Source organism: Lynx rufus, unplaced genomic scaffold, assembly GCF_022079265.1.
Source record: "Lynx rufus isolate CCGP_SWC_20201006 ecotype Redwood Valley unplaced genomic scaffold, mLynRuf1.p SCAF_7, whole genome shotgun sequence".
Taxonomy (NCBI): domain Eukaryota; kingdom Metazoa; phylum Chordata; class Mammalia; order Carnivora; family Felidae; genus Lynx; species Lynx rufus.
Genome location: NW_025814889.1, coordinates 10,536,352 through 10,561,999, shown reverse-complemented (window position 1 = coordinate 10,561,999; position 25,648 = coordinate 10,536,352). Strand labels below are relative to the sequence as shown.

The following is a 25,648-nucleotide window of genomic DNA, read 5'->3' as shown; positions in this document are numbered from 1 at the left end:
AATTAAATGGAAATGAATAACACTTTGTATTTCAGAAATAATTACAAAACATTTCATTTTATGTAAATGCGTTTTAAAAATAATTAGCAATTAGAACTTTAGTGTTATGCAGCCTAAATATGAGCAATGAAAAGCAATGCTGTTGATCTTTCCTATAGTTATAAATGTCTCCATGTTATTGCTTCTCAAAATTAATTCCATTTATCCTGAGTATGTTATGTAAAGAGTTGAGGGACGTCTAGACTACTATAAAGTAAAGTGGCTGAAGTGGTTTTGACTCTTGGAAACATCTCGCTCATGATGAGAATCTGCCCGTTCTGGTTCTGGCATTGTTTAGGCAGATTCCTACAGGCTGGAGACTCCTCATCATCTCTACAGTTTGTTTGGTTCCATCCAATTTAGTGATTAATTTCTCGTTCAAATTTATTTTTTTCCCACTCTGATTTATTATAAGGAGGAAGAAGCCAGGGTTTTTCAATTTATGATACATGATTACATTTTGGAGAAAAAATGTAATTTCTTGATAGTTCATAGCAGCAACTTGTAGTACTCAGACTTTGTTTTCTCCTTCTGTTGAGTTTTCTTGCATTTAGGAAGTATTTTTTTGTATCATGTTTTTCTTTGGGTTGAACAAGCAAACAAATTAACAGAAACAGTTCTGGGAGTTGGAGAATGTGCCCTTTCTTGTGGCTTTGCTGCTCTCAGATAACACTTTAGTGCCTCATCTATAAAGCAGAATCAGTAACTAATCTGCGTACCTAGAGTATAGTTGAAGCTTTGAAGAAGTGAAATGATAGAGTACTATATAAAGGTGTGGACAAATTTAAGGTGTTATTATTATACCTAATGACATTAGCATAACCAGAGTGTTCTCCTGAGTAGTTATAATTAGAAGACTCTGAACTTCAACAGACCGACAGAGCAATGTTTAACTATGATGAAACACTGTTCTCAAATTAAACCCCCACTTCCACTTTTTTTTTTTTTTAATAAATCAAACTTAGCCACAAATGTGTCAGGAAATGATTGCGTGTTTGTGTGGGTTAGTGTGCAGAACCGAGGTATGTGACTGAAGGGTAATTTGCACATTTAGCCCTGTCAGGATCAGTAGGTCCCAAAATTGCCTGCACGTTAGAATCAGCTAGGAATTAAAAATAAATAAATTTCTGGGCTCTATCCCAGATTTTGATTCAGAAGATGAAATATAACTCAGCTGATTTTGACCTCCTTTGTATATTTGTTATATTGTATATACAATATATTGGAAGTGAACCACTAGAAGAGATGTTTGTATCATAAAATGGTCTAATGTAATACTAACTACATATGAAAGAAACTGCATTCCAAAAGGATCTAATAATTACCTAAAACCTCGTTTCTCATTGCTTGAAACAACATGTTTAGTCAATCAATAATTTATCTTAATAATATTAGCCAGTATTCATCGAGCACTTACTGTGTGCCAGGCACTGTTCTAAGCCTTTTACATGGATAACTCTTTGATTCCTCTCAAAAACTCCTTGGGATAGGCGCTCTTATTTATCCTTTTTTTAGATGAAACTGAAGCAGAAAGAAGTCGGCCAACTGGCCCATGTTGTGTTGACAGTAGGTGTCCGATGAGGGATGTAGTTTTGCAGCAGGGCCTGTCTTCCGGATTGTGCATCACCACCCTCCTGTGTGTTCAGTAAGAGAAACTCAGAAGTGCCTTGAGATGCCTAGAAAGAAAATCGAAAGGGGAAAAGGAGGGCCTAAAGAGGACACTGTTGAAAGCGACCGCTTGTGTGAAGGTATAGTTGGATAGCTCAGTTCACCACTCCTCGGAAAATGAAGCCAACTGGTACCGGTTCTCATACGATCACGCTCACTTTTTAAATTTATACTGTGATGCAGTTTTGAAGCATCCAGCGCAAATGAAAATAATGAAGCATAGAAATGGATTTTAGTGTAATGTTAGGCTTTATTAAATTTCACCAAAGTCATAGATTTTTTGTTACAACGCCTAATTTAAGTAAGACGCTTTCTCTAGAGGTTGCTGCTGGTGCCTTTCATTGCTTATCACTGTAGCCTGAAGAAGTGTTTTGGCACTATTGAATAAAGTCCCTTGGTCTAGGCATTTAGACACTGCATTCTGTCACACCTTGATCAAAGAGCATTTCTTTCTGCTGTTTTAGTTCTTTGCAATTTTGATTGGTTCTGCGGTGAATTCAGGTTGTAAGTGTCAGTGTCAATACAGTACAATAGCCAGAAGTCACTTTGTAATCTTCTTTGAAGGCTGCTGACTTCATATCTAATTACAGTTTTAGTGACTTAAATTACTTGCTATGATATGTGAAGAAGGCATGTATTTGTATTCACAAATACAGTATAGGACTAACGTGGTTTTATAATAGATTTCACAATAAATATAAAAACTGTTGCCAAACCAGCCTGGCTCGATGCTGCAACAGGAAGGTCTTTGTTTAGTATTCAGAGATGGGGGTTAGCCCCGGTCCGTGTCCCTGTGACAGGGTTATATCTGGAGAATGGAGAAATCAAGCTTAGTGAAGAGTTAGAGAACTTGCAACATTTGTATCCAAAGTAGTCACCACTCGTCTGTTTAGTGAAGAATGCTTGGAATTTGGACATGATAGATCGAGCTTTTAGGTCATAAGTTATTAATAGAATTAGAAGGAAATCGTATCAAAAATAAAGATAAAATTAATGTGAAGCTTTAGATTTTTAACTAATCAAAATGTGTATATAAAGTTTAGCAGATTGTCTGTAGTTTACTATGACTACATAAATATTTGGAAACCAAAATAAAGGTGTTTTTGTTTTCATAGGACATCTGTTTTGATGACAAGAGCTTGAGAACTTTTCTACCCGACCGATCCTTTTGATTAGAGTTAAATCTAAATTTAGACAAAATTTACTTCAAAACAAAATTTAGTCAATATATTTAACTTACAGATTTTAACAAGTGTTAAGTTGCCAAATGAAAGTTTATCTCACAGAAATATGCCAAAAATTACAGTCACATACACTCTAGTTAATAATTCTTTTAAGTTTAAAACAGATGAAAATAGATGCAGTTAAGGCCCCTCTCTTTCCAGGGATGACTGTGTTGTTTTTATTTGCTGTGTTTCTATGAGGCATAGCTTCTTGCTGTCAGCTTGGTGTTTTCTTTAAGCAACTTCTGTGTGTCTCATTCATAGAGGACAAACCTTTGTTTTGCTTTGTTTTTAAGTTTGTCTACTTATTTTGAGAGAGGGGGAGAGAGAGCACAGGCGAGCAGGGGAGGGGCAGACGGAAAGGGAGAGAATTCCAAGCAGGTTACACCCTCTGCGCCCACCGAGATGCGGAGTTCAGTCCCACAGCTGTGAGATCATGACCTGAGCTGATATCAAGAGCCAGACGCTCAACTGACTGAGCCAACTAGGTGCCCCCAAACCTTTGTTTTTTAAAGTAGGGGTAGGCAAACATTTTCTGTGAGGAGCCAGATAGTAAATATTTTTGGCTTTGTGGACCGCATGATCTTTGTCATAACTATTCAACTCTACTGTCGTGGCATGAAGACAACCACAGACAATACATGAATGAGCGTGGCGGTGTTCCGTTGAACCTTTCTTTACTCACAAGAGCAGGCCGTGGACCAGATTTGATCCTGGGGCTGTAGTTTGCTGACTGAAGGAATACTCTGCACCCATGCAGATTTTGGTCTTTCTTCTACTTGATGCATATTTAGGTGCCAGATAAAGATGCACAGATGCATGCAGCATGGGGTCACCGTTTTTTCGTACACTGACTCGGCAACGTGTAGTGTACTCCTTCCTCACACCTGCCAGCTGCTGTGCCTGAGGCTGGTGCTGTGACTCACATCTGTATCCTAGACATTGTGTGTAGCTTTCGGTTCGGCAGCAATCCCCTCCTTGCTTTTTCCTTGGAAGGCTGTGAAAATTAATGCTTGCCGTCACAGATATTTGAAGAGGAAAAGTTCTGTGGAGATCAGTGCTGTGCACACAGCAGATTTCGTATAAAAAGTGTCAGGTACGGAGTAATAGTGCAAGAAAATCCATTGTAGGAAAACTTGACCACATTCTTGCTCTTTCGTCCATCTTTGGAGTTTCAAGACTGTTTTCACAATTCAACATACAGCAGGTATGGGGGGAATGGACCTCATCATAAATAAAGCCACATATGACAAACCCACAGCTAACATCATACCCGGTGGTTAGAAGCTGAGGCTTTTCCTGCAGAAACAAGACAGAGATGCTCACTTTTGCCACTTTTATTCACATAGTACTGGAAGTTCTAGTCAGCACAGTTAGACAAGAAAGAGAAATAAAAGGCATCCAAACTGGAACAGAAGAAGTAAAGCTATCTCTTTTTGCAGATGATAGGATCTTATATATAGAAAACCTGAGACTCCACCAAAGAATTGTTGAAACTGATAAGTGAATTCAGTAAAGTTGCAGGATACAAAATCAATATATAAATTAGTTGCATTTTTATTTTTATTAAAAAAATTTTTTTTAACGTTTTACTTATTTTTTTTTTTTAATTTTTTTTTTCAACGTTTATTTATTTTTGGGACAGAGAGAGACAGAGCATGAACGGGGGAGGGGCAGAGAGAGAGGGAGACACAGAATCGGAAACAGGCTCCAGGCTCTGAGCCATCAGCCCAGAGCCTGACGCGGGGCTCGAACCCACGGACCGGGAGATCGTGACCTGGCTGAAGTTGGACGCTTAACCGACTGCGCCACCCAGGCGCCCCAACGTTTTACTTATTTTTGAGACAGGGAGAGACAGAGCATGAACAGGGGAGGGTCAGAGAGAGGGAGAAACAGAATCTGAAACAGGCTCCAGGCTCTGAGCTGTCAGCACAGAGCCTGACGCGGGGCTCGAACTCACGGACCTAGAGAGCATGACCTGAAGTTGAAGTCGGCCGCTTAACCGACTGAGCCACCCAGGCACCCCTAGTTGCATTTTTATATATGAGTGCCAGATGAATGCAAATGCAACTAGTTTTTATATGCTAGTAAAAACTATCAAAAAGAGAAGAAAATAATCCTGTTTATAACTGCATAAAAAAATAAGAGAAGATCTAGGAATCAGTTTAGCCAAGGAGAAAAAGATTACGCTCTGAAAACTCTAAGATGTTGATGAAAGAAATGGAAGATGACACAAATAAATGGAAAGAAATTCCGTACTCATGGATTGGAAGAATTAATTTTGTTGAAATATCCATACTAACCAAAGCTATCTACAGATTCAGTATACTGTCTATCAAAATTCCAGTGGCATGTTTCACAGAAATAGTACATGGACAGTCCTAAAACGTGTATGGAGCCACAAAAGACCGAAATAGCTAAAGCAGTCTTGAGAAAGAAGAGCAAAGCTGGAGGCATCACACTTCATGATTTCAAAGTATATTACAAAGCTCTAGTAGTCAAAACATTATGGTATAGCCACAAAAATAGAGACATAGAGCATTGGAACAGACATGAGAGTCCAGAAAGAAACCTACGCATGTATGGTCATTTAATTTACTACAGTAGGGAAAGGACAATTTCTTTAATAAGTGGCAGTGGGGGCACTGCGCAGGCACAGGCAGCAGAATGAGTGGATTAAAGGCTTGAATGTAAGACCTGAAACCATAAAACTTCTAGAAGAAAACATAGGCACAAAGCTCCTTGACATTGGTTTTGGCTGTGATTTTGTGGATCTGATACAAATAGCAGAGGCAACAAAAGCAAAAATAAACAAATGGGACTACATCACACCAAAAAGCTTTTGTACAGCATATAAAAAGGCAGCGCACCTGGGACGCCTGGGAAGCTCAGTCGGTTGAGCGTCCGACTTTGGCTCAGGTCATGATCTCGCGGTTGGTGAGTTCAAGCCCCGCGTTGGGCTCTGTGCTGACAGCTCGGAGCCTGGCGCCTGCTTCGGATTCTGTGTCTCCCTCTCTGCCCTTCTACCGCTCATGGTCTGTCTCTCTCTCTCTGTCAAAAATAAATAAACATTAAAAAAAAATTTAAAAAAAGGCAATGCACCAAATGGGAGAAAGTATTTTCAAATTAGGTATCTGATAAGGGGTTAATATCCAAAATATATAAAGAACTCCTACAACTAAGTAGCAAAACACAGTCAAATTAAATAATGGTCAAAGACCCTGAATAGACATCTTCCCAAAGAAGACATACAGATGGCTAACAGGTGCATGAAAAGATGGTTAACATCACCAGTCATCAAGGAAATGCAAATTAAAATCACAATGAGATAATGAGATATCACCTCACACCAGTTAGAATAGCTATTATCAAAAAGACAAGAAGTAACAAGTGTTGGCAAGGATGTGGAAAAAAAGGGACCCTTGTGTACTGCTGGTAGGAACGTAAATTGGTGCGGCTACTGTGGAAAACAGTAGGGAGGTTCCTCAAAAAATTAAAAATAGAACTACAGTGTGATCCACCAATTCTACTTCTGGGTATTTATCCAAAGGGAAATCACAGTCTCAAAAGGATTTTTGTTTCCTGTGTTCACTGCAACATTATTTGCAATAGCCAAAACATGGAAACAACCTTAGTGTTCATTGATAGATGAATGGAAAAAGAAAATGTGTACACACACACACACACACACAGAGGCATATTATTCAGCCACAAAAAAGAATGGAATTTTACCATTTATGATGACATGGATGGACCTTGAGGACATTAAGTGAAATAAATCAGATAGAGAAAGACAAATACTGTATGTTATCATTTATATGTGGAATTTGAAACAAACAAGCAACAAACAAACGAACTTACAAATACAGAGAACAGGTTGGTGGTTGCCAGAGGCCAGATGGGGGATGGTGGCTGTGGGAGGTAGGCAAATGAGTGAATGTGATCAAAAGGTACAAATTTCCAGTTATAAGGTAGGTAAGTCCTGGGAATGTAGTGCACAGCATGGTGATGATAGTTAATATTTGTATATTTTAGAGTTGCTAAGGGAGTAGATCTTAAAAGTTTTCATCACAAGGAAAAAAGCCAAAAACTTGTAACCGTGTGTGGTGATGGATGTTAACTTAATATAGTAATCATTTTGTAATATATACATATGTCAAATTGTTGTGCATGAGTTCGAGCCCCGCATCGGGCTCTGTGCTTACAACTCAGACCCTGGAGCTGGCTTCAGATTCTGTGTCTCCCGCTCTCTTCTGCCCTTTTCCTACTTATGTCTGTCTCTCTCGTTCTCAAAAATAAACATTAAAAAAAGAAAATTTAAAAAAAATCACTATGTTGTACACCTAAAACTAGTGTAATGTTATGGTCAGTTATATCTCAAACAAAAAATTTAAGGAATAAATTTTAAAAATGCATATAAATAAAGGCTTGGTTAGTAGGAGTTCAATAACTATTTGGGGATATGATGGAGGTGCTGCATAGACAATCAGATCCTGGTGGGGTTGTGACAGGGCAAAAGGAAACAATGTAAAACATTGAGGTGGAGGGAGATCCTAGACCAAGTGTGTCTACTTTTGGAGTTTGCCTAAGACTTACTTTGGATATATGTATATATATCCAAATGTATATATATACACATATATATATATCCAAATATATATATATATACATGTATTTATATCCACATATATATATATATATAATCCAAATATATATATGTATATATCCAAATATATATATGTGTATATATCTGCATATATGTGTGTGTGTGTGTGTGTATATTTGGATTATATATATGTGTGTGTATATACATGTGTATATATACATATACTTACACACACACACACACACACACACACATTCCTGCATGTCTCTGTCCCAGGGGTTTCAGTAGTATGGTTTGATGTTAAGATGGAGTGGGATGCTGAGGGCAGTCCTGTCTCATCTTGAATTTCACCAGTGCATTCTGTAGGACCTGCCCAACATAGGCCACGTAGCCTGAGCCGATACATGGTCCACACCATTCTACAGACAAATACAAAACTTGGTTCTGATTCAGTGTTTAGAATAGGCACAGCAAAATGTGTGGGTCTTGTTTAGTAGATAGAAGAACGCCACAGGAATGTACCCGGCACCTTCAGAGAACTCGTCCTTTGGTAGGCAGCCGGAGTTGGCACTTCATTTGCAGTCAGGAAGGTTCAAATAGGCAGTTACCAGGATCTGCTCACATCAGCTGCACGAGAAACTGCTGTTGCCCAGGGCAGCCCGCTCGCTCCAGAAACACCTGTCGTGGTGTGCAGAAAGGGTGCCAGACGTTCCTGTGCTTGCGGGACATCTCTGCTGACCCCTTCACCTAAGAAATAGATTCCAGCGGCGTTGATAAGCCCTTTTCTGCCAACAGTTGAGGGATGGATGGATTCGCTTTTAAACCAGAAGTTACGTGCTGTGCCATTCATACCTCAATGGCTGCAGGGATCAGGGACATGTAGACTGTGAGCACAATGGAAGACATAAAAAACCCAAGGTGTGGACACTTGACATTTTTTTAAAAAAAGACTTTTCTATTAAATCCTCAGAGGTGTTTTTTCTTTTCTCGAGAGTTGGTTTCTCAGCCTCTTCCTCATCTTCTCCTGCATAATCTGAAGGTCTTGTCCATCTTCGTTTGAACCACAGGGTTCGATAGTTTTGAGCATCTCTGTATTAGGCTGAGTGACTGTGACTTAGTGAAAATGCCGGTTTTCTTATCTCAAAATGAGGGGTTTGGACTCTCTCTCTACCACCTGTTTCAGCTATTACACTTTTTGTCAGTTCCATTGCTATATATTGGTTTGTGGTTCACCTAAGGACTCTTCAGAGTAGCAAGCATGCCTTTGGAAATACTAGACTCTTGAATACTAATGTGTTGCACTCTTAAAAATGAGATTTTGTGGTTCAAGAGAAATGAAGACAAGAATCTATGTATCATTGCCAAGACATCAATACTGCTGAGGTAGCAATTGAAAGCACATAACTTTGTTATAGACAGTGCATTGTCTTTATACTTTGGGCAGTTAATACAAGAGTCTTAGCATGTTTTAGGTTAGGGGTGGTATCACAGAATTACAGTATCAGAAAAATGAATTTGATCTTTTGTTGTACATTTAAAAATCTCATCCCCATTGAAGTTTTGGCAAATGAAGCTTTCCTGATTTATAGAGTTAGATTTTTCTTTTCATTTAATTTTTTTTTTTAATGCGTCTTTCTTTTGGTAGAGGGAGACAAAGTGCGAGTGGGGGAGTCAGACAAAGTGCGAGTCAGAGAAAGGGAGACACAGAATCCGAAGCAGGCTCCAGGCTCTGAGCTATCAGCACAGAGCCCTACGCAGGGCTGGAACCCTCAAGCTGTGAGATCGTGACCTGAGCTGAAGTCGGACACTTCACCGACTGAGCCGCCCAGGTGCCCCTAGATTTTTCTTTTTAATTCATCAATCTATTGGAGGTAATTTTGTTTCCTTATACATTTTTTTTTAGCCAATCATTTGTTATAGGCCATGGTTTGAACCAGAGAGTTGAGGAGATGGTATAGAGTAGGGGGTCACCTTCAGCTCACTACCTGTTTCTGTAAACATTTTGCGGGACTAAAACTGCATGCCGTCTTCATATTGTCTATGTCTGCTCGCACATTACAGCATCAGAGTTTAATAGTCATGAAAAAGACTGTATGGTCTGCAAAGCCTAATATATTTACTGTTTAAATGGTTACCTTCACAGAAGAAGGTTCCTGCCCTCCTGTCTACAGCAGTGTTGTCCAGTAGGACTTTTTGGCAATTTTAAGACCATTCTTCCTATATACACACTATTGAAAACAGTAGCCTCTGTCAACATGACTGTCTTGCACTTGTACTGTGGCTGAATTTAACATTTAAGATTAAATAGCTACATGTGGCTAGAAATGACTGTCTTGGACAGTGTATGTCTAGAGATTTAAAGAGAGGGGCCATTGTGGTTACAAAATAGCCAGTTGTTTTATATTGAATTTGGTAGAGTGGAAGCTTATGTAGTTTGATCCATTCTTGTGATGACAGATAAATGGTCGTATATCATAGGTACCTGTAGGTATATAATTTTTAAAAAGTTCACTGTGGAGGGTCCTGGGTGGCTCAGTTGGGTAAGTGTCCGATTTGATTTCACCTTAGGTCACGATCTCACAGTTCATGGGTTCAAGCCCCACATCAGGCTCTGCACTAACAGCATGGAAACTGCTTGGAATTCTCTCTTTGCCTCTCTCTCTGCCCCGTCCCTGCTCACCGTGCAAGCACTCTCTCTCTTGCTCGCTCTCTCTCTCTCAAATAAGCTTAAAAAATAAATAAATAAAAATAAAAAGCTACTGTGATCTCCGCTATTTCACATATACTGTTCTTCCTTTGCAGCGAGGAGGAGCTCCCATATCATAATGCGGCTGTGGAACGGGTGAGTCCAGCTCCACATTTATTTTTCATTTCTAGTGAGTTATGTTTATCAGAGGGATAAAATCCACCACCTCTGTGATTTTGAGTGCCCGCTTATATGTAAATGGTACAGGCATTGTTCGAGTTTGACCCAGAGTATACCACAGTAAGGAAGTAATTAATGGTGAAATAATTTTAGGAGGTTTTTGGAACTTCTGATAGATAGTTGAGAAAAAAAGAAAGGTAGCAGTCATCAGAGACTTGTATGCTAGACAGTTAGCTCTCAGTCTAGGACCCAGTCCACTTCTCATTCATGCTTTGAATGCAGAGCCCTTTCAGAGCACGGTTGCTGGGACCTTCTTCCGTCTGTTAGGTCAGACTCTCTGGGCAGGAACTCAGGACATGTGCGGAAAGCTTCTGAAGCGATTCTCAGGCACTCTTTGGCTAATAAAGCACCATTCTAGACCCATAGTTTTTTGTTTTAGAACTGTTCCATGAGGCTGTATCAAATTTCCTACAAACAACAACAACAAAACTTTGCCTTATTCAAGTAAGTCTTTTAGCTTTTAAGGACTTAGGGAAATCTTACGTATAGTAAACCTGTCACTGTTTTTAAGCTTAGTGTTTCCACCTTTCTTCATTATACTTGGTTGGCTAGGGAGTTGGTTCCATAGGTGCATGTGCATGAGAACTAGAGATTGAGTGGTTTTTTTCTTTTCAATTTTTTTACTATTTATTTTTGAGAGAGAGAGAGAGAGAGAGAAAGAGTGTGAGCAGGGGGAGGGGTGGGGGGGGAGGCACAGAATCCAAAGCAGGCTTCAGGCTCTGAACTGTCAGCACAGAGCCCGACATGGGGCTTGACCCCACAAATTGTGAGATCATGACCTGAGCTGAAGTCGACACTTAACCGACTGAGCCACCCAGGTGCCCCAAGATTCAGTGTTTTAGTGTTCATCAGATGTTCCCTCCCCATCTCTGTTTTTTTCTGTACCAAAAAGTGAATTGCAGAATGAAAGGCAGGCTATTTATTGGGATTATCTTCAGTTTGTGTATGTTTGATGTGGGAAGGAGGCTGGGTTTCAGATAATAGAGGTAAAAATATTGTAATGAGAATTTGAAAAATACTTTAGAAAATCTCCCTAAAATCAAAAATTTCTGAAAAAAAATGAAGCATACCTTTAAGATGTAGACAAAATTGCCATTGATATATATGAAGATCATTAGAGGTACTTCCTGCAGTTGAATTGTCATGTGACTGCCTCATTCTCTCCCAGTACCATAACCTTGATGTTTTAGCAAATGAGTTTCTTAGTAGATACATTATTGAGTAGCAACTGTGTATCAAGCCCTGGGGTAGGTACTGCCTAGAATACTAGGGTCAGATAAGACATAGTTTCTGCTTTGAGACACTCACTGTCCATCCAATGACTAGAAGAAGGTCAAGTGAGACAATAGATAGGAGATTATTGATGACTTCTATCAGTCCACCTTGAAAAGGGAACCTGAGGGCTTGTTCCCACTCTCTTGTCTAGTGTCCTGACTTCACAGATCCTTGGACTCCACTGCTAGAACCACTGTGACATTATCTCTCACCATACTCTTGTCTTCATTCCCCTCTCTTCCCAGCTGAAATCCTACTCTAGGTCACTACAGCCACTCGCACATACCTTTCTCCTCCTTGCCTCTCTTGCTTCCTCTGGAGTAAACTCCAGGCCACGTTGAGGCCAGCTTTCTGCCTCTGCAGTGCCTGCTCTTGTCTGGCTCAGTGTAACTGGGAAAAGACTCACAACCATGCTGACTGGTTTCACTTTAAAGTCATGATCACAAACTTCAGTCGAACGTTAATGCTGCCTAGAGATCATGCTGTTCCTAGTGAATTTTTGCTCCATTTCAGCCACTGGAACATTCTTTCCTGCTTAGATTTCCAGTACCTCGTCCATGCTCTCAGTTCATGTTCTTACTTCTTACAAGGAAATAGAAGCAATCGGAGGAGAACTTCCACAAACGCCCATAACCATACCTGTTTTCATCTGTGCTTATGGGCTCTGATCACTGTTGCTTGTTCAGGGACATCACTCAGTCTCTTCTTCCCTCTCCCACCTGAATTCATTCTCTTTCTGCTTGATGTTTCCCATCAATGTAAAATGTATTATCTCTCTCAGAAAACAACAACAAGCCCACCAATCTTCTTTTTCTTTCTTTTTTTTTATATGAAATTTATTGTCAAATTGGTTTCCATACAACACCCAGTGCTCATCCCAACAGGTGCCCTCCTCAGTACCCATCACCCACTTTCCCCTCCCCCCAACCCTCAGCAACCCTCAGTTTATTCTCAGTATTTAAGAGTCTCTTATGGTTTGCCTCCTTCCCTCTCTGTAACTTTCCCCCCCCTCCCCTCCCCCATGGTCTTCTGTTTGAGTTTCTCAGGATCCACATATGAGTGAAAACATGGTATCTGTCTTTCTCTGCCTGACTTATTTCACTTAGCATAATACTCTCCATTTCCATCCACGTTGCTACAAATGGCCAGATTTCATTCTTTCTCATTGCCAAGTAGTATTCCGTTGTATATATAAACCACAATTTCTTTATCCATTCATCAGTTGATGGACATTTAGGCTCTTTCCATAATTTGGCTATTGTTGAAAGTGCTGCTATCAACATTGGGGTACAAGTGCTCCTATGCATCAGCACTCCTGTATCCCTTGGGTAAATTCCTAGCAGTGCTATTGCTGGGTTATAGGGTAGGTCTGTTTTTCATTTTTTGAGGAACCTCCACACTGTTTTCCAGAGCAGCCGCACCAGTTTGCATTCCCACCAACAGTGCAAGAGGATTCCTGTTTCTCCACATCCTCTCCAGCATCTGTAGTCTCCTGATTTGTTCATTATGGCCACTCTGACTGACGTGAGGTGGTATCTGAGTGTGGTTTTGATTTGTGTTTCCCTGATGAGGAGCGACGTTGAGCGTCTTTTCATGTGCGTGTTGGCCATCTGGATGTCTTCTTTAGAGAAGTGTCTATTCATGTTTTCTGCCCATTTCTTCACTGGGTTATTTGTTTTTTGGGTGTGGAGTTTGGTGAGCTCTTTATAGATTTTGGATAGTAGCCCTTTGTCCGATATGTCATTTGCAAATATCTTTTCCCATTCTGTTGGTTGCCTTTTAGTTTTGTTGATTGTTTCCTTTGCAGTGCAGAAGCTTTTTATCTTGATGAGGGTTCAATAGTTCATTTTTGCTTTTAATTCCCTTGCCTTTGGAGATGTGTCAAGTAAGAAATTGCTGTGGCTGAGGTCAGAGAGGTTTTTTCCTGCTTTCTCCTCTAGGGTTTTGATGGTTTCCTGTCTCACATTCAGGTCCTTCATCCATTTTGAGTTTATCTTTGTGACTGGGAGTAAGAAAGTGGTCTAGTTTCATCCTTCTGCATGTTGCTGTCCTGTTCTCTCAGCACCATTTGTTAAAGAGACTGACTTTTTTCCACTGGATATTCTTTCCTGCTTTGTCAAAGATTAGTTGGCCATACATTTGAAGACCACCAATCTTCTTTTGCCCCATTTCCCCCTCAGAACCTCCAGAACTGCCCTGATTCTCTTTTGCTCTTAGAGCAACGCTTCTTGAGAGAGGTGTCTCTACTCTTTCTTCTCCATTTCTTTCCTGCATTTCCATTTCAATCAGATTTTTCGCTTTCCCCCTTATCCCCACCTCCTTCTGGCCTGTATTAAGTTCCCTAATTCCCTTTATGCTGTGATGCAGCCGTCAGTTCCCAGTCTGACTCTTGGTCTGCCTGCAGTGTGTGTTTGAAGCGGTGGGCTGCTGTCTCCTTCCTACACGTTCTCTCTTCCTGGCCCTCAGACCCTCATGCGTTCCGTGTGTTCTTTCCTCACTGGCTGGTCTTTCTCAGTTTCTCTGCTTGTACCTTCTCATCTCCTTGATCTCTGTACTTTGATGCGCCCCAGAGCGAGGCCTTGAACTTCTCTTTCCTATCCGTATTTTTTCCTTGGTCATCTCATCTTGTCTCTGGCTCTAAATGCCAACTGTGTGTCGATGACTTGGCTGCCCAAATCCCAGGCTTGTGTACCCTGGTACATTCATTTAAATGTCTACACTTAGGTGTCTAATGAATGTCCAAACTGGAGCTTCTGTTATTCTCTTTAGATCCATTCTGTCAACAGACTTCCCCTTGTCAGTAAATGGGAACTCTACTCTTCTAGTTGTTCAGTCTAAACTTGTAAGTTATCTTTGACTTTCGTTCATACCCCACGTTTCGTCTGTCAGCAATCCTATGAGCTCTGCCTTCAGAATGGATTCAGAATCTGATGACTTATCATCACCACTTGTGCCCCCCTGTCCACTGTTAATGTCTCTTCTGGAGCTTTCTGTCTTCCTGCTTCTGCTGTTGTACCCCTCTCTCCCCACAGTCTTTCTGTTCACCGAAAGAGATAGATTGAGCCTGTCACGTAAGATTGTGACACTCTGATTGGAACATCGTTTTGGCTTTCAGTTGTATCCACAGTAAAAGGATAAGTCCTCAGAGTGACCTTCATTGCCCTTTATGACCTTGTTTCCGTTAAGTCTCTTGTTTCATTATCAGTGCCTTCTCTTCTTTATTCACTGTGCTCCTTCGTGGTTCCAGAGCGCGCCTGCCATATTCCTTTGGCTGCTTCCTCTCCTGGGGTGCTTTCCCCCCTTCGTCCCCGTAGCTATAGGACCCATTCCATTTCCTTTCCTATTTACTCAAATGTCACCTTCACCTTCAGAATAAGACCTTCCCTGGTATGATACCTAAAATTGCAAACTCCCTCCCCCCACCACATCCTAATTATCCCCCTCCTTCCTTTATTTTTTTCCTTAACACTTAACACTATTTCACATTCTATAAATATGTTACTCACTTCTGTGTGTGTGTGTGTGTGTGTGTGTGTGTGTGTGTGTGTGTGTGTTTGCTCTCCAGGATGTAATTTGGCGGGGGTGGGGGGGATCTACTTTGTCCTGTATCCCCAGAACACAGAGCATTGCACATAGTCTAGGCTGAGCAAGTGGTGGCTGAATGGATAATCAAATGAATGTAATGGCTGCTTTATAACACTAAATACGGTGACTTAAACACTTGAATGTTACAGTGGCCTTTATTTAAGAAATTAGGGAGAGAAGAATTGGAAGGTATCGTTTAACAAAAGATACCCATAATTGGCAGAATAAAATCTGGTAACTCGGTATAGACTTCTGCCTTCAGTGCCCCCACCTCTCTTTTTCTTTGTTATAATTTTCTGGTCCAGAAAGTCCACAAGTCTGGGAACTGGTGATATAGATGATTCAAGAAGGTGGCAGCGAACAAAAGAAGAAATACAAGACAGAAACTAGTGGAAGATGCATGCTTGAGGGAGGTTGTTTTTACATTTTTATTTTTTCAGAGTCTTGCCTATGCAATAAAAGACCTACCCAGTGCAATTATACTTATAATTAATTGGTTATTTACTTTAAAGTGTTTAATAGGAAGTCACTCAAAAAATCTATGCATACCTTAATAATTTAACATAAGACATAATTTTATATTCATCTGCCAATCTTTTATGAAGCGAGAGGCAGGATACTGAGGCTGCTCATTGAGATTCCACTTCTGCCTTTTGTATGAGTTTTCTATAAAACGGCAAGTGTATTGTATGACCTGCCCTTTATACTTTTGGTTTCTTTATCGTGGAATGAGAACTTCAGACACATGCAGATGAGCAGTCGGGGACTGTAACCTTTTCAGTTTATCAGAATTTCCCGCAGTTTTTCTGGTTTCAGTTCAGTTCAGGTATTCTTAGTGACTACCTAGTCCTAATGGCCAAGCCCTGCAGTTTCCAGGAAACTAGTAAACAATAGTGCACATATGGCTTCATCGAACAACCTCAGTGGAAACAGTACCATGCTGAATTCCGCACGTGTGTGTTAATCTTTACAAAGCACACACTCAAAGTGTGCACTTACTGCCCTTTGGGAGACTCGTACACTAATGCATAGTCGCGTAATCATGGTTTTAGTTCCAGCTTTGCCCATGTGTTATTGTACAGAAAGCAGTTCTCTGCTTAAAACAGGGGTAGTAGTAGGCAGTCTCTCTTAAGAGAATTAGTGTTGATATTTGCAGAGTGCTTTGGATTCCCCTGAACAGGCATTTAAACAAATAAACAATCACACTTATTATATTTATTTGGCAGAGAACAATCTTAATAATGGATTATATTGTTTCTTCGAGCTTATTGATGTTTTTAATAAGGAGGAAAGGATATGTAAAGCTATGAATTTTCACGAATTCAGCTGTTTCTTTATGTAATGCAACATTTTGAATAGCTTATGGAATATTGGAATCTATTCGTATCTTTAAAAACTGTATCTTAATTTTATGTGGTGTGAAATCTTACTCAAAATACATGACCAATAGACTTTTCAGTGTCATTATTCTGTCTAAACAGGGCTCTTTCCTCCCTGTACTTCTTGTCCTCTCCTGACCTCTGCTGGTGAGGTCTAGGTGTGTGGGACTCCAGTCCACTATCCTCAGTCACCCATTCCAATACTCAAATAGGAGAGACAGAAAAGCATCTGAAGATTTGAACTTCAGTAGAGTTCCAAGATTTCTTATTCTAGGAGAGAAGTCCATTTAATATCTGTCCATGCATTATGTATATGTAGGGCCATTACTGTCAGGATTATTAATCATGTTAATCACCTTAAGACAACTGGGCATCAGATTGCAAACTTCAAATGAAAGGTTTAGTCCTTTTCTGAAAACAGCTCATGGGAAGAAAAGTGCACAACATGGTTGGTTTTCATAGTCAGTGAGGTAATAGAGAGCTAGTAGTAGACTTAAAGATCTTGGCGTTATTTTCCTTTGGATAGATGTTGTTTTGAAGTTCCCAGGGGAATGTAATTTTCTTATACTAGGGTCTCCTATATGATTTTAGCAGTTACAACGTTGAGCTCACCTAGTACCCCGATTTTTAGCTTTTGAAAACCATTCCCCATTAAAAAGAACCACTGTTTCTTAAAGAAGTGGCTGATCTAGGTTTGGGGTAGAAAAAGTATACAGTAAAGTGAACCTGATTATCTTGTGCCAGATAGGGCGTGTCTCAAGGATCCATTTGAAGGGGCAGATCTCCAACCACTTAAGAGGCAGTCCTGCCAAATTTGGGACAGTTTGAGCTTCAAAAGAATAATGATGAGAGTGGATTATAACACATAGAATAAAATATTTCTTTGGGGTGCCTGAGTGTCTTAGTCAGTTAAACCTCCGACTCCATATTCGGCTCAGGTCATGACCTCACAGTTCATGAGTTTGAGCCCCATATCAGGTTCTACCCTGACACTGTAGAGCCTGCTTGGGATTCTCTCTCTCTCTCTCTCTCTCTCTCTCTCTCTCTCTCTCTCTCTGTGCCTCCCCCACACTCTTATTCTCTCTCTCAAATATATAAACATTTGAAAAAAAAAATAGTTCTTTATACCATAGTGTTACTTCAAAGGGAAGAGGGGCTAGAAGAGAAAGATTTTTAAATAGAAAAGTGTCAATAATATAGAAGGAGTCCTAGAAAAAAACCCACCACATCATTGTAGAACCACCAGAATCAGAATCTGTTCAGACAGGGGTTATTTGAGGGTAATAAGACCACTGGATAGAATTGTGAAGGAACAGGATGTCCACACTCCCTCAAAGCCTACCACACAGACTATAGTTGACCATTGACCATACAGTGGGGGCAGGGGTGCTGACCCTTCGTGCAGTCGAAAATCCACATAGAACTTTTGAGTTCCCCTAATCTTAATTACTAATAGCCTGCTATTGACTAAAAGCCTTACAGATAACGTGAACAGTCAATTAACATATTTTGAATGCTATATGTATTAGATACTGTATTCTCACAATGAAGTAAGCTGGAGAAAAGAAAATGATGTTAAGAAAATTGTAAGAAAGAGAAAATACATTTAGAGTACTATGCTGTATCAGAAAAAAATCCACATATAAGTGGACTCGCACAGTTCAAACCCATATATCATTTAAGGGTGAGCTGTATAAATACATGGTGCAGTGTTCTAACTTTTTGCGTGCTCAAAATATTTCAGAACAAAAGTTGGGAGAAGTCAGATGTCTGTGTATGAAGTCAACAGAGCTTCTGGTAGCAATTTTGTGTAGACTTCTAATATCAGTAGTTCTGCCTTTTGGCGATACTTTGAAAGGTGTTGCCAACATGATGGAATGATAACCATTTTTACCATTATGTAAGAGATACTATTATAATTTATTTCTGGTTATTTCTGTATTACAATGACTGAATTACTTCCAAAAGTATTTATGATCTTGGTTCATCCATTCATATTTTTTCTCTTTCATACTCCTCTACCTCTGGTAGAATGCTATTAATTGTTTCACAGTGCTGTTCACTCATTTTTCTGTATATAAATTGTGTTTAACTTAAAAATATTTAACTCTTTAAATATAACAACCCCTCTTTTAGGTGTTGAAATTAGAACAGGAATATATGATACGGTTCCTATTGTCAAGGAGTTTCTATGGTAATAATAATAATAATGATATGACTTGGCCATTTAGGGCAACTAAAACACAGCTGTTTGGTATTATAATAATCCTAATAATTCTTACTTTGTAGACAGGGCAACTAAGATACAGAGAGATTAAGAAACTTGCCCCAAATGAAACAGGTAGGAAGGGGCAAAATTCAAATTTAAACCCAGGCCAGCTGGGTCCTCAGTCCATGCCATAAAATGCTGAGGAAACAGTTAATTTTGCTTGGACCATGAAGGCATTTGAGAAAGGTTCCAGACCTTTGACATTTAACGGAACGGATATATTTTACCAGATGATGTTGGGGAAGAGCATCATAGGCAGACAAATAGCAAACTTTGCTTAAAGAGTCATGAAAATCTCTTATGTGCTGGGAATGACGAATAGTTCAGAGTGGCCAGATCACACAAGTAGCAGGGAGTGAAACTGGAAGGTGAACGGGGCCATGTGGTGAAGAGCCAGCCATGTAGAAGTTTGAACTTTATTTGTAGATAGTGGGTAGCCATTGAGGGGTTTTTAACTGTGATGCATTTAAAAAGATGTGGTAGCGGTGGAGGTGGAGTTGAAGACCACCCCAGCTACCAGTGAGGAGTTAGTGCCTTCATCTAGGAGTTAGGATTGCTGAACCAGGACAGGAGACATGATGGAAGCAAGAGACATGGATGGACCAGCAGAATGTGGATTGGGGAGTGGGAAGGAAGGGAACGGTTTTAGTTTGATAGGCTTAGTAGGTAGTGATGCTGTGGATTCATGTTGGAGAAGAGAAGGGGAATAGCATGGTCAGGGAATAGTTTGGGATATGTTGAGATTGAGTATCTGCTGAGCTTATAGGTCGAGATTCTCACTTGATGTTATATTCTGTCTAGTTTGTCTTGGTGTTACTGAGTCCACGACAAGATGGTGTTCGTTAGCCTGTTTTTCTGGAGCATTCAGGTTCACATCTGTCACCTGTGGTTTCAGTTACTTCTTATTTCAGAATAAGTTCTGGAATAGTTAGTTGTAGCATGTTTGGCGATAGAGTATATTTTATCCACGAGTTGTAGATTCATGAGTGGGGGGAAGACATTCACTGCGTTCAGCTCAGGTGTAGCTGAATTGATGGCATCACGGAGTTAACATTTAAACGAGATGGAACTACTAATACATACTTTTTAAATCCTGCAGCATGGGAGCTTTTCCCAAGTGTGTCTTTTTTTCCCCCCCTGTAGGGGAAAGAAAAGCATACTTAATGGTTTTTAAAATTGTGTTTGTGTGTTTTGTCCTTCCGTGTTAGTGTGTAGCATTTAAAATTACATATATGATAAATATGAGAATACAAGGTATGCCTTAAAAAAAGAATAACTACTTCTTAAAGTGATTCATTGATAATTCATAGTCATAAAAATGAAACATAGCAAGAGACCTGCTAGGTCTCAGCAGGGTTGTTCCTGGCAGAGTGTATGTTATTATACTCTAGGGTTGGCTTGAATTATTTGGTGTTTTCCTGTTGGTGGAGAAAGGGGTTGTGTTTGAAGAAGTCAAGGGAGGAAGTGCCGAAGAACAAAAAAATACTAAACTTCGATCAATCTTAATTTTTCACAGCTTGGCCTTCTCTAAAGTCACATTTAGCAGAAACATTAATTAGATTTCAGTGCCCCACTGAGCTTTAAAATTAAACATATTTCTGGAACCATCTGTAACATTTTATCACTAATAATATAATGAAGAATATGCTCAGTCTTTTGAAAAATGGGAATTATAACAGTACGTTTTGCTCACGAGTGATCATCTTTTATTACGAACAACCCATCACAATTTCTAGTAAGAGTTAAGTAATTAAAGGGTTTTAAAAATATGCCTAAAAATAAAATTCTCTAAAAATATTTGCGTTTTTAGAAATTGAGAATCTTTTCCCAAAATCAGGATTTTCTTTGGGATTTTATGCTTCTTTTAAATCTAAAAATATTGATGGTGGGCATATGCCATCTGCCTGTGAGACTGCACTGAAGACCGTCAGTAAGAGCCATTGCTTTCATCTAAACTATAATTACCTGAACCGAGGACACGTGGGAAGCAAGAGACATAGATGTGGTGGCTAAGCGTGTAGGTCCTGAAGCCAAGCTGCCCGGCTTTGGACCTCTCTTCAAACTTGACTTTACCAGATGGGGGAATTTGAAAGTCCTTTAACCCCCGTACCTTATTTGTAAAACAGGGACGATTATACTTACCTCACAGGGTTGTCATAAGCTTACCGTTTAGAGCATAAAGTATGTCTTCGGAACCGTTTTCTTTCCCTTATGGGCTTTCCTTGCCTTTGCTTTTGCTTCATCCACCTATGACACTGACAGAGGCCTCCAGAAAAGAAAATGTGGGGATTGAGGAGAATTGACAAAATGGCGGAATCTCAGCTCACTCACCAGAAAGGATTACTTTGGATTCCTTCCGTGAGAATGAAATAGTTTGGGACCTACTCTGTGTCCGGCACTGTTCTGGGGACTGGGGAGACTGCAAACACATCTGCCTTCATGGGGTGCGGAGTCGTTAGGGGAGAATGCACGTTAGGTGCGCAGCAGCAGTGGGCTCCCTGACTCTGAAGCCCGGCAGGAGACGGTCTGACCCGGTTACACAAAGAGGTCCCCACAGACTTTTTGGCTGAGGAGGGTATTTTCCTCTGTCTGAAAGGATGGGGTACAAAAGCGCCTTCCACATTTGTGTCGGGCTTCTGAAGAAAAGGGACGGATGAGCTGTACATGCCTAGTTCTTTGTCTAAATTTACTAATCAGGTAAGTCACTTTACCACCTTAGGAGTTGATAAGAGGTTGGACAACAGGCCCAAATAATTAGGAAGAAACGTCCCTTCTCCTGGAGACCAGAGAAGGAAGGAAGAAGCATTTTCTGTACCACCCTCCCCATCCTCCAGCTTTGCTCCAAATCCCAATTTGGTGTGACATCTAAGACCCCTGCCTACGTTTTCGGCCTCATCCCCTGATGCTTCTTTCTTTAGCTCTTTAGAACTACTGTCAGGCACCACGGGCTGAATTACCTAGAGCTACATCTATCCATGCTTCTTAGAATATTCATTCCCACGTTGTGCTTGATAAAAATCCTAATAATGTTTCAGTTCTTCATTTAGGGCTTATCTTCTTTAACATCCCTAGGTGGATTTGACTGCCCCTTCCATTGTGACCTTGCTGTCACCTTTTCTGACCTTATGTTGTCACACAAGTCACAGCATTCTCCCATGTCCATGACAGTTGCCCCGAGCAGACGTTGACCTTCAGGGGAGCAACTTTACTTACTTTTGGATAAATTTTTCACTAGCACATTGCTAGTTGTATGTTAATCTCTCCACACATAAATACCCGGTTCTCCTTTAAAGAATCATCTTGGTCACTGAAAACTTTAGTTAGAATTCAGTAAAATGTAACAGAGGAGAATTGAATTTTGAAGGTCTTTTTGTTGGAGTTGTTGTTGTGGCTGCATAAAACATATTGCAAAGTGACTAAAAATGTCCTTTTGGTTTAGTTTTGTAGAATACATAGTATTTTCAGCAATTAATTTAAAAGCATTGAAAAATTTAAACGATTCCTTTCTCTTTACCTGTCTTTAGCTATGGAATACTATTGCTACAACTATAATCAATTATCTAACTTCTTAGAGTTAGAAAGTATATTTGCTATCTAAGAGTTTAACTTTTTTAGTAGTTTTTGTCGTTGTGAAGCAGCATTTTTTTTTTATTTTGTAATTTTTTTGGTAATTTGTAAGTACAGAAGCCTTAAACAGTGACATTGAATTTCAATTTCGTTTTAGCAAAAACAACTGGAAATTGAAAGAACGACTAAGTGGTTGAAAATGCTAAAAGGATGGGAAAAATATAAGAACACTGAAAAGGTAATTACAATAATGTTATTTCTATCTGATACTGTACAAATTGAATGTGGATTTTCCTAATAAAAGCTTTTCTTTTTTTTTTTTTCCTAATTTTTTTTTTTTCAACGTTTATTTATTTTTTTTGGGACAGAGAGAGACAGAGCATGAACGGGGTAGGGGCAGAGAGAGAGGGAGACACAGAATCGGAAACAGGCTCCAGGCTCCGAGCCATCAGCCCAGAGCCCGACGCGGGGCTCGAACTCACGGACCGCGAGATCGTGATCTGGCTGAAGTCGGACGCTTAACCGACTGCGCCACCCAGGCGCCCCAATAAAAGCTTTTCTTAAATGATAGGAGTATTCATATTCTTGTTAAAAATTTCACTATAACTTAATTTAGTAAATTAGGAGTATTTATGTTGTAATAGAATGTCTAGTTAAGAGAATGTACTGGACAGTGTAGAGGTAGGATGGTTTCAGGAGTGATTTGCTTCAGACTCTCCACTGTGTTGCCTATGACTTAGTTTCTTTCCCTCTCTCTTCTCTGACTTCTGCACTGTCATCTTTATCTTGAGGTTGGCTCCCCTGTGTGATCAAAATCATTGCAGTAGTTCCAGGCTTCATATCCACATGTCACACTGGTCAGGAAGAGGGCTGGCCTCTCAAAGCTTTCCCTGAAGCAGGAGCAATCTCCTTTTCAAAAGCTTCTAGCAAATCTCCCCTTAAATCTTTTTGCCCTGTACGGTTGGTGCTAAGTTTTAAACCAATTAAAACAACACACACATCTATTTAGTATCACCCCCGGTCTCCTCACAAAAGTCTTTATACATTGGGAAGCTGTGAAATTCATGGTGGTAGAGAAAAGGGCTTTCTGGTTTTTTAATGAGAAAAGGGCTCTCTGGTTAAATAAAGTTGGGAATATCAGAACGAGCCAAAGTTAAGCAAAGTTAAGTCCTTTATTACAGGACTCCTCAGAGTCTTTATTATAACTTGTGGTAGGGGGACCACACCTTGAGGGACCTTAAATTGAGTGAAACTTATTAGATGGTGGAAATCTTTTTGTCATAGGGCATCTCACAGGACTAATGTCCCTTTTCTTTTTGAGCATCCTAAATACCCTTATTTAAAGTCTCTTAGACTCTTTTATTATTTTATTTTCATCAGGTGTAAGTTCATTTTGGGATTGTCGATTTTATTAACTGTTGCTTTAGTATTAGGTTGGAACTCAAAGATGTTTTCTGAGAGGAATCAGTTTAGAGTAGAATGTGAGGTATAACATCTGTGCCCTTGTTCCTTATCATGCTGTCTTCCATACTGGCCCAAAGTTGGCACCTACTTTACCTCATGTCCTTGTGGAAAGATTGCTCAAGTGGTGATGACAGGGTAAATGTTGACGCACGGCACCTACCTTTCATCTCCCATTCAGTCCAGCAAAGTATTTGTAGAATTATACGGCTTAATGTTCTTCTTTAGTATACATATATCTATGAAAGTATGTAAGCCTGTGTAAAAATAAGCAATTCTACTAGGCTATTATTCTGACAGCAACTCTGGCTAATGTAGTTCCCAGGAAGAGAGATTTTAACAGAACTGTTTTCTTTGATGTGTAATTTTAAAGCCCTTTCCCACAGCTATAATGCTGGAATTATTTGATGATATATATGGTCCAATTTGATGTGAAACAAAATGTACCTTCTAAAAGAATCGCTGCTTTCAGTTCATACCTAGTTTTAAATTGTACTGAGGCAAAAAAAAAAACAAAAAAAAAACCACGTATTTTTCTTCTCTTCCAAGAGGAGGTATATGTTTTCTCTCCACAGATTCCTTGCTTATGTAATGGTAACACGAAGAAATTTCTAAAAATATCTTGGAGTAAAAATACAGCTGTGATAGAGAATATTGGATGGAGTTGTTAAGAATCCAAGCTTTAATGGAAGACTTTCCATTCAGGTTGTTTGTGTTGCTTGTGTGTTCTCACCGTGAACACTGTCTCTCCGTTTTCACTGTGCCAGTGTTAAGTAGTGTTGGGTTTTAAAAATATAGTCTACTAAATGCAGTTATCTCTGGTTTGTTTGTTTTTTAAGTTTATTTATTTTGAGAGAGAGCAAGTGAGCATGAGCAGGGGAGGGACAGAGTGAGAGAGAGAGAGAGAGAATCCCAAGCTGAGCAGGGAGTCTGACGTGGGGCTCAATCCCACAACCGCAAGATCAGACCTGAGCCCGTATCAAGAGTCGGACGCCGACTGAGCTACCCAGGTGCCCCAAAGTTATCTCTGTTAAGTGGAGACATTACGATGTAATCAGTTGTGATGTAATTGTGTCTAAGTTGTGTCACAGCTGAGTACCTACGAAAGATACACTTGTTATTTTTTTAAAGTCAAATAACTGAATGGACCTTACATTAGCATTTTATTTTACAATGGGAAAATGGAGGCACAAAGTTTATAAATCAATTCCTCCAGGTCACACAGCTTGTTAGTCGCAAACCGGAGATCCCACGTCCAGACTCAACGGTTCATTCGTTGTATCATCTTCTGTGTTGGCTTTCCCTATTGGTGTTTGTCAGCAAAAGGTCAGAGGAAGTAGAACACAGTTATAAGATGCAGTAGGGCCTTGTGTATGGTTTAAAGCTGTTTTAGATCCAGGGGCTCCTGGGTGACTCAGTCGTGTAAGCGCTTGACTCTTGATCTCAGCTCAGGTCGTGATACCACGGATCGCGCTGCACTGACAGCATAGAGCCTGCTTCGGATTCTCTCTCTCCCTCTATCTACCCCTCCCTCTGTCCCTCTCAAAATCAATGAATAAACTTAAAAGAAAAACAAATAACTTTTTTAGATCCGGACTTGAGGGACTCCCGCCTCTCTGGAGGCAGAGATGAAGGAGCTAATGGAGCAGG

General features: G+C 39.9%; 1 protein-coding gene across 5 annotated transcripts in view; it reads left to right on the top strand.

Moving 5' to 3' along the window:
- The window catches only part of USP6NL (USP6 N-terminal like), a 182,896-nt gene that overhangs the window by 105,402 nt on the left and 51,846 nt on the right, over positions 1 to 25,648 (top strand). For 2 of the 5 annotated variants that reach the window (XM_047065505.1, XM_047065511.1), the window contains exons 5-6: positions 10,339 to 10,378; positions 22,695 to 22,775. In XM_047065505.1, coding sequence (XP_046921461.1) covers positions 10,339 to 10,378; positions 22,695 to 22,775 — 121 coding nt within the window. Of the gene's footprint in view, positions 1 to 10,338; positions 10,379 to 15,638; positions 15,736 to 21,599; positions 21,668 to 22,694; positions 22,776 to 25,648 lie in introns of those variants that run through there. The other 3 variants (XM_047065508.1, XM_047065506.1, XM_047065507.1) reach the window with 3 other exon arrangements.